At 38.0% G+C, this 13,758-nt stretch overlaps 1 protein-coding gene and 1 pseudogene across 1 annotated transcript in view; both read left to right on the forward strand.

Moving 5' to 3' along the window:
* The window catches only part of Lama2 (laminin subunit alpha 2), a 577,324-nt gene that overhangs the window by 404,174 nt on the left and 159,392 nt on the right, over positions 1 to 13,758 (forward strand). Inside the window, 2 exon segments of the mRNA XM_036168737.1 lie at positions 3,726 to 3,850; positions 11,648 to 11,734. Coding sequence (XP_036024630.1) covers positions 3,726 to 3,850; positions 11,648 to 11,734 — 212 coding nt within the window.
* Positions 8,754 to 10,032, forward strand: LOC118570353 (annotated as a pseudogene).

A 13,758-nucleotide genomic window follows, 5' to 3' on the forward strand; every position in this document is an offset into this window, starting at 1 on the left:
GCAAACAGGAAACAAGTATGAAAACATCATGGCTCAAATGAGAAAGGAGAAGCACACTGATGTCTCCTCTGCTGGGCTCCAGCTTAATGTTCTGTCTCTTATACATTGCAATGTCCCTGCTTCGCTGGTGTGGAAATCTTCAGCACCACTATATTGACTCAAATCCTGACTTCAACTCATACTGACTGGATGAGCACACTCAGTTTCTTCAGCTTTGGTGGTGCCCCTGCTTCCACATTTATCAAACAATAATAATAATAATAGTATTACCTCCTCAGATAATTTTTATACAGATTCAATAATATGCTGGTAATAATACAGGCCACTGTACATATGTTTTCCTATTTATTCTTATAATACATTAATGAGATAGGCAGTATCATTTCTTTTCTTATAATTGATGAACTGATATGAGAGAATAATTTGCTTAACTCAAAAACAGTGAGGAAGGTATCTATTATTCAAATGTCGAGTTGCTTAAATAAACATCCACTTCATGATATCCCCACAAACAAGAGTAAAACTGAGAGCTACATGTTCGCAGCCAATAGAGTAATGGTGTGTATAAGTTGCTGCAAAAGATGGACCACAGTAAGCTCCAGAGACATCACTGATGGTGTGATGTGGCCTCTGTAGCATAGGTTCAAAGTATTTACCAGTAATATGGATAAGATCTCTCAAATATTATGTTACATAAAGCTGAAATGATTCCTAGTGTTTTAGATGATAGAAAATATGCTAACAGGTGACCTTATGACCTGCAATTGACAATATGAAATTGACAGAGAAAATTAATTCAGTTCACCTGTCCATTTGCTCTTGTGGCTTTTGTTACTAAGTATTTCCAATATGCCTGCCTTGTGGCAGGTGATGTGATATAAAGATGAGGATGATAGCGGCATATGGTATTAATTGATGTGATGTAGATGTGCTGATTGGATTGTAGATTTACTAGGTGCCCATACAGGGCATTGCTGTTTGTACAAGCTCCAGAAATCAAGGCCAGAAAGACACCTAATGTATTTGCAAATCTCAGCAACACACCTATAATCCCCTGTGTTTTGAAAGAAACTCAGTAACTAGGATTGTTAAAGGCTTAGCTTCTAACAAAAGATTTAGGAATTAATGGTGTTCTTAGATATTCGAGCATCTTCCCTGGGAAATGGGAATTAGAGTTAATCATCCCAGCTTCAGAAGGCAAAGCTCAGACTGCTGCCATGAGACCAGAATGAAGCAAATGATCCGATGGCACAAGGAAAATTCTGTTGCTGACAGTCGTGTAAGGTGGAGAGACCTGCTTTATGAAGTCGCTGCATTTTGTGATACCTGAAGGAAAGCTTAGAAAGTACTTTTTTAGTGTAAGATTATGTTCAGTTACTTCTCACCTTAAGTCTGAAACACTACAAGATTGGGTTATATTCATTGGCTATTACAGAAGACACATGGAGCACCCATAATCCAGTATGTAAAGCAAGCATGTAGATTTCACATATTCTAATATACTACGGAAGAAACACTGATGTGTGACCTCTCTGAATGTATTTAAACTTATTAGCTATTCCTAGTATAGACATTTTCCCATAGGGACATTTCCCAATTTCCATAGAGAAAATGTCTATGTAAGAGAAAATATTATGCACACTGTTTCAAAACATTGACTAGTCATATGAAAGAGCTATGTGTCCAAGTTTCTAAAATAGTGATATGATCTATATGTTTTGCTTACAGAACTAGCCAGGATATTTTACTCACTTAAGCAAGTGTAGCATGCCAGTGTATCTATGAAAGATTGATAATTCAGAGAAGGTTAAAATATGCTTGTTTTCTTTGTAAAAAATGTAAAATTACAGAGTGAGGAAAAATAAAACCACATTTTGGGCCTCTGTATTTTCAATAATGATCATTATATTTAAGCAACTGAGTTCAGTTGTCACTGGCATATCTAGATTACATAATAATACAATTATTTTGTTTAAAAAAAAGCCAAAATGCTGAAGACTATAATTGAAGAATTTGTCTTTGGGGCATTTTTATTTTTGTAATTATATAATGTGATCTTAATACCTTCCCCAGGAAACATACTCCTTCAATGGCTTATTAGATGATTTGAGACCAAAATACACATGTAATCATTTTATTTTGGACTCATTCTTTCTCAGAATGTTGCCATGAAATACAGAAAGGCTTTGTCTGCTAAGATATGTAGATTATTCTGGATGGTCCAGTAAAGGAGAATTATGGCACTTGAATCAATGCCATAATTCAGCAAATCACTTTGTCCTGTTGACCATTTTTTCTGTATTCACAAGATGTGGTACCTGTCCTTCATATTAACAAGCTTTACCCATCTTATGCATGTTACCTGAGTATGAGCTCTTTCATTCAGTCGTTTAGAATAGTTGTTGCACACTGATTATGTTTCATTTGCTGTGTTAAGCTAGAAGAAGCTATTAAGCCATATTTAGGACACAAATGAATGCTGAGGAGAGAAAAAGACATTTGACATAAGAGCTGACATGATCTATCCAGATAAGAAGATGAAATGATATTAACTGAACAAAGGGTTTACAAACGAAAGTCCTAGAGGTAAGGGAAAGGAGCCATAAAGAGGGGCTTCCAGGTGCTCTCCCATGAAAGCTCAGTTGTATATAGGCAGCACTTAATGAAGGTGAGGCTGGACAGGGAAGTATGTATCTTTATATATCTTACTACTGAATTATGCTTCTCAGAAATACTTTTTCAGCATACTCAGGAATAAGCCATTGCTCTGATTACTCCAAAGCCTGTGTTACAAAACTAAGCTCTTAGAAATCCAGCTCTAAAATTTTCCCCTTTCAACTCTCAAAATCCAGTGCCATATCTTTTACTAAACAATATTCATGGTTACATTTTTGTTGTTGCATTTTCTAATTATCAGCTTTTTTTTTTTAATTCCTAAAGTGGCTATGTATCTATCAAGGTAGGACATTATTGGATAGTATTCTTTCCTCATTTGAGTGCCTTATGGATGCCTCCTCCTATATCCGTACTGATTGCTCTTTGTGAAATGAAATGATTCTACTTTATGAGAACTTTTAATCCCCAAGCTATATCTTACTCCACAACTCTTCTTGTTTCTTTATGAAAATGCCTTCAAACATATCATTGGAATACCTTTCATTACTCAAGCATGAAAAGGAACTATTGACCAATGGTTAAAGTGTTGGATTGAATCGTCTATAGTTATAAAGAACCACCAACATTTTGCAGGAAATAAATTAATGACATTCATGATCTAGTAACAAGGCTGGCCATTTCTGTGTGCATCCTCTCTTAATACATCTATGCTTTACACCTTGGTTTGACTATGGATCCCTATCCAACAGACATGCACCAGGGCCCTGGTCTTTTAAAAAGAACTTTCCCCAGCTCCTCATAGAGCTAAAATTTGAGACATTCTTGAATTGCTATTTGCTAATTTTGAGTAAAGTAAAAATGTACACACAAATCAATTTAGGTAGAACAGAAACTCTTATTGATAATGTAGCTACCACACATGGCATCAGTTTCTTAAATGAAAAGTATCTTTAAAAATACTTGAATCAAGAACTGATCATTGTAAACATTTTCCCTACCCTGCCCCATGTGTACACATTGCTGGAGAACTGTATGATATAGCGCATTGTAACTCCTTTAATGTTACAAGGGTACATTAAAAGCAACTCTTCCTCCATTTTCTTTTACAGAACTGTCAGCATCACACTGCTGGTGACTTCTGTGAGCGATGTGCCCTTGGCTACTATGGAATTGTCAGGGGATTGCCAAATGACTGTCAACCATGTGCTTGTCCTCTGATTTCTCCCAGCAACAAGTAAGATTGATACATATAACCATATTTCCCCACTAGCAATCCCATCTGCCTGGCACCTAGACTGTTTATGATCTGCCAATTTTTCCAAGTAGACCAAAAAAAAAAAAAAAACTCAAGCCACGGATTTTTTAAAATAAGACAAAAACCAAATTCAGTATGTGCATATTCTATTACTCATTTTTCTTCTAAAACCATCTTTCAAGTAAATGATGCTTATTAATAATAATGTAAGTATCGATATTGACATTGTATTTGTATCTAAGACAAGTGATATATGTACAGACACATGGTTTCATGAATGCACGGGTCTAGTGTGAGCTTACACTTTGGCTGTGATTCAGCTATGAGGGATTGTCTGAGTGCATACCAAATCATATTTCTGGCTGTTTCCTTTCATTTTATATGTTAGATTCAATATTGAGAAATAATTACCAATGAAGCAATTGAAACATAGTATAATGAAATCTGGGTAACTTACTATTAAGCTCTTTTTAAAAATGTCCATATCAGCTAGGAGCACAGACCCCTTTCTGTCCAGATGGTTTGAGCTGGGTACCATGGAAACACCACCACAAGGGGAAAGTGGTGGTGAAGTATCTTATTTTCATGCTGTCTGAGCCTTCTGCCTTGGTTTATATCTATTGTTGCGAACCCCTTGATGTTTTTATTTACCTTCTTGCTAAGATGATCTTACTTTCTGTTAGGTGATGTGTATACTTCAGTCTCTACATGAGAAAATCATTTTCCTCTAAAAATTTGTTTTCTAAAGGAAAGTTTGACAGTTTGCCTAGCCCTGGGACTCTGGATACCTTGAGTATAAAAGAACCACAAAGCCATGCAGACCAAATGAACTTCCATTGGCGTATACTTCTCCTGTTTCTTCATCTTTTTCCCTGTGTGCATTCTGAAAACAGTTATGTACAAATTACCCCCCTCTCCTCTGCAAGAGTATAATTCTTTCCAGGGTGTCAAACATAAATTGTTAGGTATGGTGGATATTGATGAAGATAAAATATATGATCTCATTGTTCAAGTAGAAAATGATAGGTGTATGAAATGGAATATTATTTTTCATTTCCCTTTCCCAGCTCTCCCTCTGGTTCCCATGCTTAAAGAAAAGAATGCCATTTATTTCATTGTTTATTAAATGTGAACCCTTTGGATTAAAAAAAAATCAATAGTAATTCCCTGTTGGTTATACTATAATAGCACCAGCTACAGAGAGTGTAAAATGGAACCTTGTCATTTCTTGGAGAAGTTTGTATATATATATAAAATTAATATTTGCATTATAAGCAGTGGTCAAGGAATTCAAAGTCATAAATACCATTCTTAACTGTGAGTCAAGAATATGTCAAAAGAAGAGTAGATTAAAGATTTATATAGGTTTGGGTAGTAAGAAATTATATGCACGAATGCTTAGAAAACAAAATGCAAGGCATGCTTAAGAGCTGGTAGGCAACAGAGTTTGGAATATTGGGTATAAACAGGACTCTGCAGTGACTGACAAAGATGACCAGGAGAATGGAGACCATATTGGAGGAACCTTTGAGTACCTATCCATGAAATTACTATTTAACTTCCCATGTTAATTTAAAGCACACAAGCTTTCTATCTATTTAAAAAATTCATATGAGCAGAGCTACATTTTTGGAAGCTAGAAGCCAGGTAACAATCACCAGAGATCAACACAGGGATGAGTGTGAGAAACTTGTTACACACAGTGCTCCTCAACTGGTGACTAATTAGGTGTGAATGGGGAGGGTACAGGCAGGAGTTTTAGTCAGCTTGCCCCCAAAAATGGTGGAAGCTATAAATTCACACAGGACAAACAGGAGAGAACTGCTACTGAAGACAGGTAATTTATGGTTTAAATGGGTTCAATTGATGTGAACTGTCTGTCTGAATAGAAATATGCAAATAGCCGCACGGAATGGAAATCTGAAAATTGCAGGAGCAGATGAAGGAAGGAATATGTTAATACATGAATTAAAGTCAGATTGGATTTCCCAGGCAGATGGTCCTTAAGGGAAGCACATGGGAAGAAGGCAAAGTGGGACTTTTTAAAGGGATAGAAGTCTCCATCACTAGAAAATGGAAAACAAATGCAGGAGAAGCCCGATAGACCAGAACCTCGGGAAGCATTGTCCCAGACACCAAGGGAAAGATGGGCAATAGTTAGCAGGCATCCAGCATTGTTCACTCAAAGGATACTGAGCAAATGTAGCAGCTTTTAACTGGGAGGGTCACTGCTGAAAGCTGACAATGGCAGAAGTGGACTTTAAATAGAAGGAGTTTTAGGAAATTGCACAGATAACAATACCAGCTTGGTTGGTTAGCAGAATCAATAAAAAACACTTTATTCATATTTTAATGCATGATTTTATTTGTGTTATTTCAGTATAAATTTTATGCCAAGGAACCTTAAAGACTCAAAGCATCATAGTTGCAGCCTCAATGGCATTCAGACATTATCAGCCACAACTATAAGTAGTCCTTTGGAAATATCATAACCCAATGTTCAAGAGCCTACATGTAGACACTCAAATATATATGCGTGTATCCCACCATTTATTCAATTTTCTTATCATACATTTTTAGAGAACTCTTAGTCAAAAAGGCTGAGCTGATTTCATGACCCACTAATCTCACCAGTTGTAGCTTGGAATGTATTAGCCTAATTAACAAAAAGTTATGGACAGTAAGAAGGGGTAAGAGGCAAAGTAGAAAAACTAGTCAGGGCAAAGAGAGGCATGTTTTTCCTTGGTGTGTGAAAACAGATTCTGAGCTACAGATGGAAGAGGCGAAATGTTTTATTTTAGTAACTGTAATTTATGTAGTCCACGAGAAAGAAAAGGTAAGGGAGACTCAGTCATGACCAACTCACTGCCACACCGTCAGCTTCTTCCCCTCATATCAAATCAAATACCACAAACCTTCAACAGTGTGACTCAACAGCCCCACTTACTCACCGTTGGGTGTTCTACTGCACATACCCAAGGGAAGGGCAAACTTTTGAAGGTAGTATCAGAAACCTATGTCAGCCTGAGTTTGCAAGCTGTGGCCCACAGCACTTTTCCACATGATGCTCATCTTGCAACTGCGTGCTCATTTCCAAACATGCTTAGAAATCTTTGTTCTCACTGATGATACCTCAGGTCGTCCATACACAATCCAGTCCAGTTCTAAGAATCCAGTTCTGTCACAGTCATCTTCCTAATGCAGCATGCCTTAGTACTTCTTCATGCCACTAATGCGTCATGTCTTGACTTCAACCAGATGCTCTTCCAGATATTGAAATTTTACTAAATAGGAAGCAATCCATTCTGATATGCTGAATAAAAGAGAAAACATGTGTCCTGTCCTACATTTGTGTATGGATCACAGATAATTGTGCATTCCATGAAGATAAAGGTATTTTATCTATTCCTTTGGCCAGCAAATATTTAGCAAGGGCCCAGTTCAGTTCCATCTGAGAATACCTTCTCATGCTGGGAACATACAAGCAACAAAGATCATCCCATTTCTTGCTCTCTCTCTTGGAGCTTGTATTTTTCCTAAGTAAGACAGTGAACAAAGAGACATGTGATGTGATATATAAGTTGAGACGGTGCTTCCAGGAAAAAGCAAGTAGCCACCAAGGATAGGTTTACACCATTTTCAGGAAGGGTTTCAATGACCTCCACAGACAGATGTGGCTGCTGGTGCAGTGATTTGAATGAAGTGGCAGGATGAACCTTTGGAACAGCTGCAAGATTAGTCCAGCTGAGGGAAAGTCTGTACTGACTCTTCAACAGGCCTCTGCCTGTCCCTTAACCGGCAGAGGCCAGCTTAAATGTGGCTGGGGTGGCGTGAATGCAGAAGGCTGTGGACAGGGGAATGCTCCCACTTTCATGAAGGTCAGGGGTAGCATGGTATAGGGCAATGTGATGATGAGCAGCTCCGGTGACATTAATACATCAAACAACAGTTTGATGGAGTAAAGAAGAAGGGGACAACATTGACACTGTGCATTCAGCAGAGGAGATGGAAGCAGAGCCATTGACCAAACGGAGGAAAACCAAGGGCATTTTTCAGAGGAGGAGAGAATCGGTGTGAGATGTTAGAGTCGATGCAGTATGTAAAGCCCTCAGGAGGAGGGCAGTGGCTTTAGAGGAGAAATCTGAATCTGAACTGGAAATCCCATTACCAAGCGAAGAACACAACATAGGTGCGGTAAAGAAGCAGCCGGTGATCAGGGATCAAAACCAGAAGGGAGTGGTTCCCAGGAGGCCAGTCAGCGCCATAGTCCACAGAGGGTCTCGCACAGAATGAACCCTGTAAATTTCACAAGCTGTGCGGTGGTGTGTTTGAGACTAGGGGAATAGAAAAAGGATGGTTATGAAGAGACACACACAAGGGTGTCCACGTGATCCTGAAGACAAGATGAGAGTCAGGGCTAGAGAGATGGGAATGCGAACTGCAAGCAGAAAGACTGAACAGTAACTTTAGGGAGATGTGATTCGTACATGCTCCTTCCAAAGCCCTTCGATATGCTTGAAGGAAAACTCAAAAGTCCATACAAACCCACCACACAACAGTCTGTGTAGGCTCATCCGATACTGCTACATTTCCGTAGAGTGTTTTCATATATTTATTTATTGAGGACTTTATTATTTTACAGAAAAACACTGTAATTTCATTGTATTGGCAGTCTAGAATTGTATTTAAAAAGATGTCTGGAATCTGTCTCCTAGGCCTATGTGAGGGATGTGTGCATGCACCCACACACATGTTTTCAGCATCAAGTTTTAAAGTTAAAGAACTGAACACTTGACAGATGTGCCAGTTATGAGTTTAGGGGTTCTGAGTTGGAACCGAGTTGTATTCCTGGGGGAGAAAAATCAATTGGGCTTTTCTGCCTGTTGACGCGCCCAAGGAAGCATCGCTGAAGGCTCTCGTGTCCCTGCCGTCATGTCTAAGTCAGAGTCTCCCAAAGAGCCGGAACAGATGCTCAGCACTTCATTGGAGGGCTGAGCTTTGAAACAACCAACGAGAGCAGGAGGAGCCATTTTGAGCAATGGGGGACACTCTCGGACTGCGTGGTAATGAGGGATCCAAACACCAAGCGATCCAGGGGCTTTGGGGTTTGTCACATACGCCACTGTGGAGGAAGTGGATGTTGCTATGAATGCAAGGCCACACAAGGTGGATGGAAGAGTTGTGGGACCCAAGAGAGCCGTGTCGCGAGAAGATTCTCAGAGACCAGGTGCACACTTAACTGTGAAAAAGATCTTTGTTGGCGGAATTAAAGAAGACACTGAAGAACATCACTTGCGAGATTATTTTGAACAGTATGGAAAAACTGAAGTGATTGAAATCATGACTGACAGAGGCAGTGGGAAAAAGACAGAGTTTGCTTTTGTCACTTTTGATGACCACGACTCTGTGGACAAGATTGTTATTCAGAAATACCATACTGTGAATGGCCACAACTGTGAAGTCAGAAAAGCCCTGTCAAAGCAGGAGATGGCTAGTGCTTCCTCCAGCCAAAGAGGTCGAAGTGGTTCCGGAAACTTTGGTGGTGGTCATGGAGGCAGTTTTGGTGGCAATGACAATTTTGGTCGAGGGGGGAACTTCAGTGGTCGTGGTGGCTTTGGTGGCAGCCGTGGTGGTGGTGGATATGGTGGTAGTGGGGATGGCTATACTGGATTTGGTAATGATGGAAGCAATTTTGGAGGTGGTGGAAGCTACGATGATTTTGGCAATTATAACAATCAGTCTTCAAATTTTGGTCCATTGAAGGGAGGAAACTTTGGAGGCAGAAGATCTGGCCCTTATGGTGGTGGTGGCCAGTACTTTGCTAAACCACGAAACCAAGGTGGCTATGGTGGTTCCAGCAGCAGCAGCAGCTATGGCAGTGGCAGGAGGTTCTAATTATAGCCAGGAAACAAAGCTTAGCAGGAGAGGAGAGCCAGAGAAGTGACAGGGAAGCTACAGGTTAAAACAGATTTGTGAACTCAGCCAAGCACAGTGGTGGCAGGGCCTAGCTGCTACAAAGAAGACATGTTTTAGACAATATTCATGTGTATGGGCAAAAAAACTCCAGGACTGTATTTGTGACTAATTGTATAACAGGTTATTTTAGTTTCTGTTCTGTGGAAAGTGTAAAGCATTCCAACAAAGGGTTTTATTGTAGATCTTTTTTCACCCACGCTGTTGATTGCTAAATGTAATAGTCTGATCATGACACTGAATAAATGTGTCTTTTCTTTTTCTTTTTCTTTTTTTTTTAAATGTGCTGTGTAAAGTTAGTCTACTCTGAAGCCATCTTGGTAAACTTCCCCAACAGTGTGAAGTTAGAATTCCTTCAGGGTGGTGCCAAGTTCCATTTGGAATTTATTTATAATTGCTTGGGTGGAGAAGCCATTGTCTTCAAAAACCTTGGTGTAGTTAAACTGCCAGTTACTGTTATGACTTTAATGAGGTTTACCATTAAAAGGGTCATCCAAGCAAAGTCACAGTTTGGTTACAATAAAATGGTTGTTGGCACACCCTATGCAATATCAAAATTGAATAATGGTATCAGATAAAATAACAGATGGGAATGAAGTTTGTGTATCATCCATTATCATGTGTAATCAATAAACGTTTTAATTCTCTTGAAAAAAAAATCAATTGGTTGGATAACAAGGCTGTTGTGAGTAGTAGATTCATTTGTTTGCACATTTCAAGTTAGAATGTAGCATCCATTCATGAACCATGGATTTATATAGATTTGGTGCATGCATAGCTATAATAAGTTACCACACTAATGAAGCCCATGCCAAAGAATATGGTCATAGTGTATGCTGCCATCTGGATCTTAGCCTGCACTTTCTATTGCTTCGTGGCATGGACAGATTTGGAAGACCCCAAATAATGACATGGAATATCTGAAGCATTACCGCTTGACAGCCAGGAAGTTTTCTCTCCCTAAGTTTCTAATGTTCTATGAAGTCTTATCCAGTGGGAATGAAGCACTGGTTTGAGAAAAGTGTGCCACAATCCCAAACTGTATGATAATTTAGTTTAGTTTTCGAGTCTCCTCAAGCCCCCACCACCCATCACAGCCAGGTATTGGGTGATCCTCGAACTGTGGTCTGGCTGCTGTATATGCCTGTGATAAGAAGTTAGTTACATGGAAGTTATTTCATAGTCCATAAAACAGTGAACAAATATCATTCAGTTTCATATAGAAATCTTTGTCTTCTTGCCACACACTAAATCAAATTACTTTGTGTAATTTGTTAGGATGTTGAAATCTGGATATGTTGGGAAAGGTGCTGTTGTATTCTGGATGAAACATCTATTCACACTTCACATGTTGAACTGCCAGTGGCAACTTGGACTGAGATTTCAGTTATAAAAAAAATTATACAGATTCTTTGTTTCCTCTTTTTTTTTGTTTAGTTTTCAACCATGGAGTAATACCTGGTCTGCTATAAAACACATACACATAAGTTCGCATCAAAATTGTCTTTATGATAACTTTGCTGAATATTTAATATTTGCATAGGTTTCACAGAATTATTAAAAATTTCAAAGTGCTGATATTTTAATGTGGTACCTTATTAATTCATCAAAAACGAACCAATTTTGTTATCTGTCATTAGTAGTATTTAATTTTTTTTGCCATAAGTAAGAGCTATGTCAATATTTATAAATGGATCTATTGCCCCACCCCTCAAAATGTCCCACTGACCATAGTAATGGGTAGAAATATTTGATTTTATTAAGTAAATGATTAACCTTTTATGTGGTTTTTTTCTGATTCAGTTTCAGTCCCTCTTGTGTGCTGGAAGGTCTGGATGATTACCGTTGCACAGCTTGCCCACGGGGGTATCAAGGACAGTACTGTGAAAGGTACTGATAGTCACACATGGAGATTATAAAGGGTCATGATTCTATTAATCGTTTCTGTAATTTCCTCATTTTTGTGCAAGTAATTAATGCTTCAAAACTACTTTCAGAGCTTCAGAATTGTTTCCTTAAAAAGTCGTTTGCTTTAACTTCATATCAAGACCTAGTAATCCCAAATAATTTCACGATTATTTAATTCATGTTTTAGTATAAACAGAGTCAGATGTGACTTTCAAAGAAGAAACTTTGGGTTTTTTCAAAGGTTTTTAGTAGCTATGGAAATTAAGAAGCTGATCACATTGTTCTCAATTAGTTCACTGGCCAATAGTATCTAGCAATAACTTCACACGTGCCCTTGTTCGTAGCACTTTGGCTTTGTACCAGTGGGTCTTTGTGTATTCTAGAATTAGGTGGTAATGAGGGTAGTTAATCAGTACTACCCAGAAAATAAAGTGTTAGTTTTTGAGCCCCATTTTTAGTAGGCTATCAGTGTTCTTCGAAGGCTTCTTATAGTCAGAAAATACAAAATCTGAGAAAGCACCATTAAACTGAATTTAGGTATCATGCAAATGCTAAGCTAAGGAACACAGTCCCAGTTTGACTGTCTCTAAGGCAGTAAGTTCACATCTTCCAGATATATATTTACATGATATCAGGAAGCCGGGTGTTCAGATGGTTACTACCACTTCTAGTATTTCAGACACTTCAGGGGCACTAATACTAAGCATTATCAAGGTATATTGATAATATATATACACATAATCTGTGGTCTTAGTATAATTGGCAGCAATTCAATAGTTTCATAACAATTAGTGGATTTAGATTAGTTCCAGCAACCTATCTGGGCTATCTGGGTCTCCTTTTCCCACCTACTTAACACTGCCTTCCTGATACTTGGATGTATAATGGACCCTATTCTTGTCCTGCCTAAGGCTCTTACACAGAAAAAGCTGTAATTAGCCTAAAAATTTACCCTCATCTTTCTCTTGGTGGCTCACAGCCAATGATTAACAAGAAAGGATGGATTTCAAACTCCCTATCTTTTGTCTTGAGGCAGAACAAATTTTGACTCTCTTTAAATTCCAGGATTTTTCTATATAATAAAGCTGGGATTGAAAACTCATCTGAAATCACACTTACAGTTTTCCTTTCCAAAGCCTGTTTGCCCACTTCACTAGAATCTCCTAGGAGATCCTGAAACCATTAATCATTTTTGAAAACTAAATAACCATGTGTTGTTATTGCTTATCAACTACTTAAGATTCTTTTATATAACCAGTAATGGTTGTATGGATAATGGCACTAAAAATGAATAAAGTAACTGGATTTAAGTTTGTAAATTCCAATAAAATGTATATGTTTGTAAGATATATTTTCAAAGATCTGTGTATGATAATGACAGATAATATCCAGCACTTTCATAAATGTAAGAATGGTGCACTCACACCATCCATATCACTGGGAATTAGTAGAGATTAAACCACAAATATCCAAAAACATTGTCAGTTATTTGGAAGATGTATACATCATTTGGACATCGATTATAGATGATAAGGCTATATCTTCTATATGTCTGCTATGTTCTTTGGGATTATGTTTATGTGAGGATTAATTTAATACTTTTGTAAACACGAGTAGGATCATGACAAAAAACAAACCTGGGAACCAATGGGATCATCTTCAGCAATTTATTATATAAATATTTTATGCTGCAGCTAACTTTATCAATTGAAATTATCACTCACTATCTGCCAAAGCAGATGTATAGAGAAGACTAAAATAATGCATAGTAAAGTCACAATTGCTGTCTGAAAGCAGAGTGCTCACAGAAATCCATGATTTTAATATGCATTAATGCAGAATCAGTTAAGAGTTGGTAGTTCATGCAGTTTATGGTTGAGCAGGGTCATATACTATCAAATGTGAATGGTCTGAATTGTTTTTGCAATTCTCAGATGTTGTTATAGCTTTGAATTTATCGTCTCTAGCATAGAAGCGATTAGGTTATATTTCCCTAAAAATTGCTT

Source organism: Onychomys torridus, chromosome 19 (assembly GCF_903995425.1).
Source record: "Onychomys torridus chromosome 19, mOncTor1.1, whole genome shotgun sequence".
Classification (NCBI taxonomy): domain Eukaryota; kingdom Metazoa; phylum Chordata; class Mammalia; order Rodentia; family Cricetidae; genus Onychomys; species Onychomys torridus.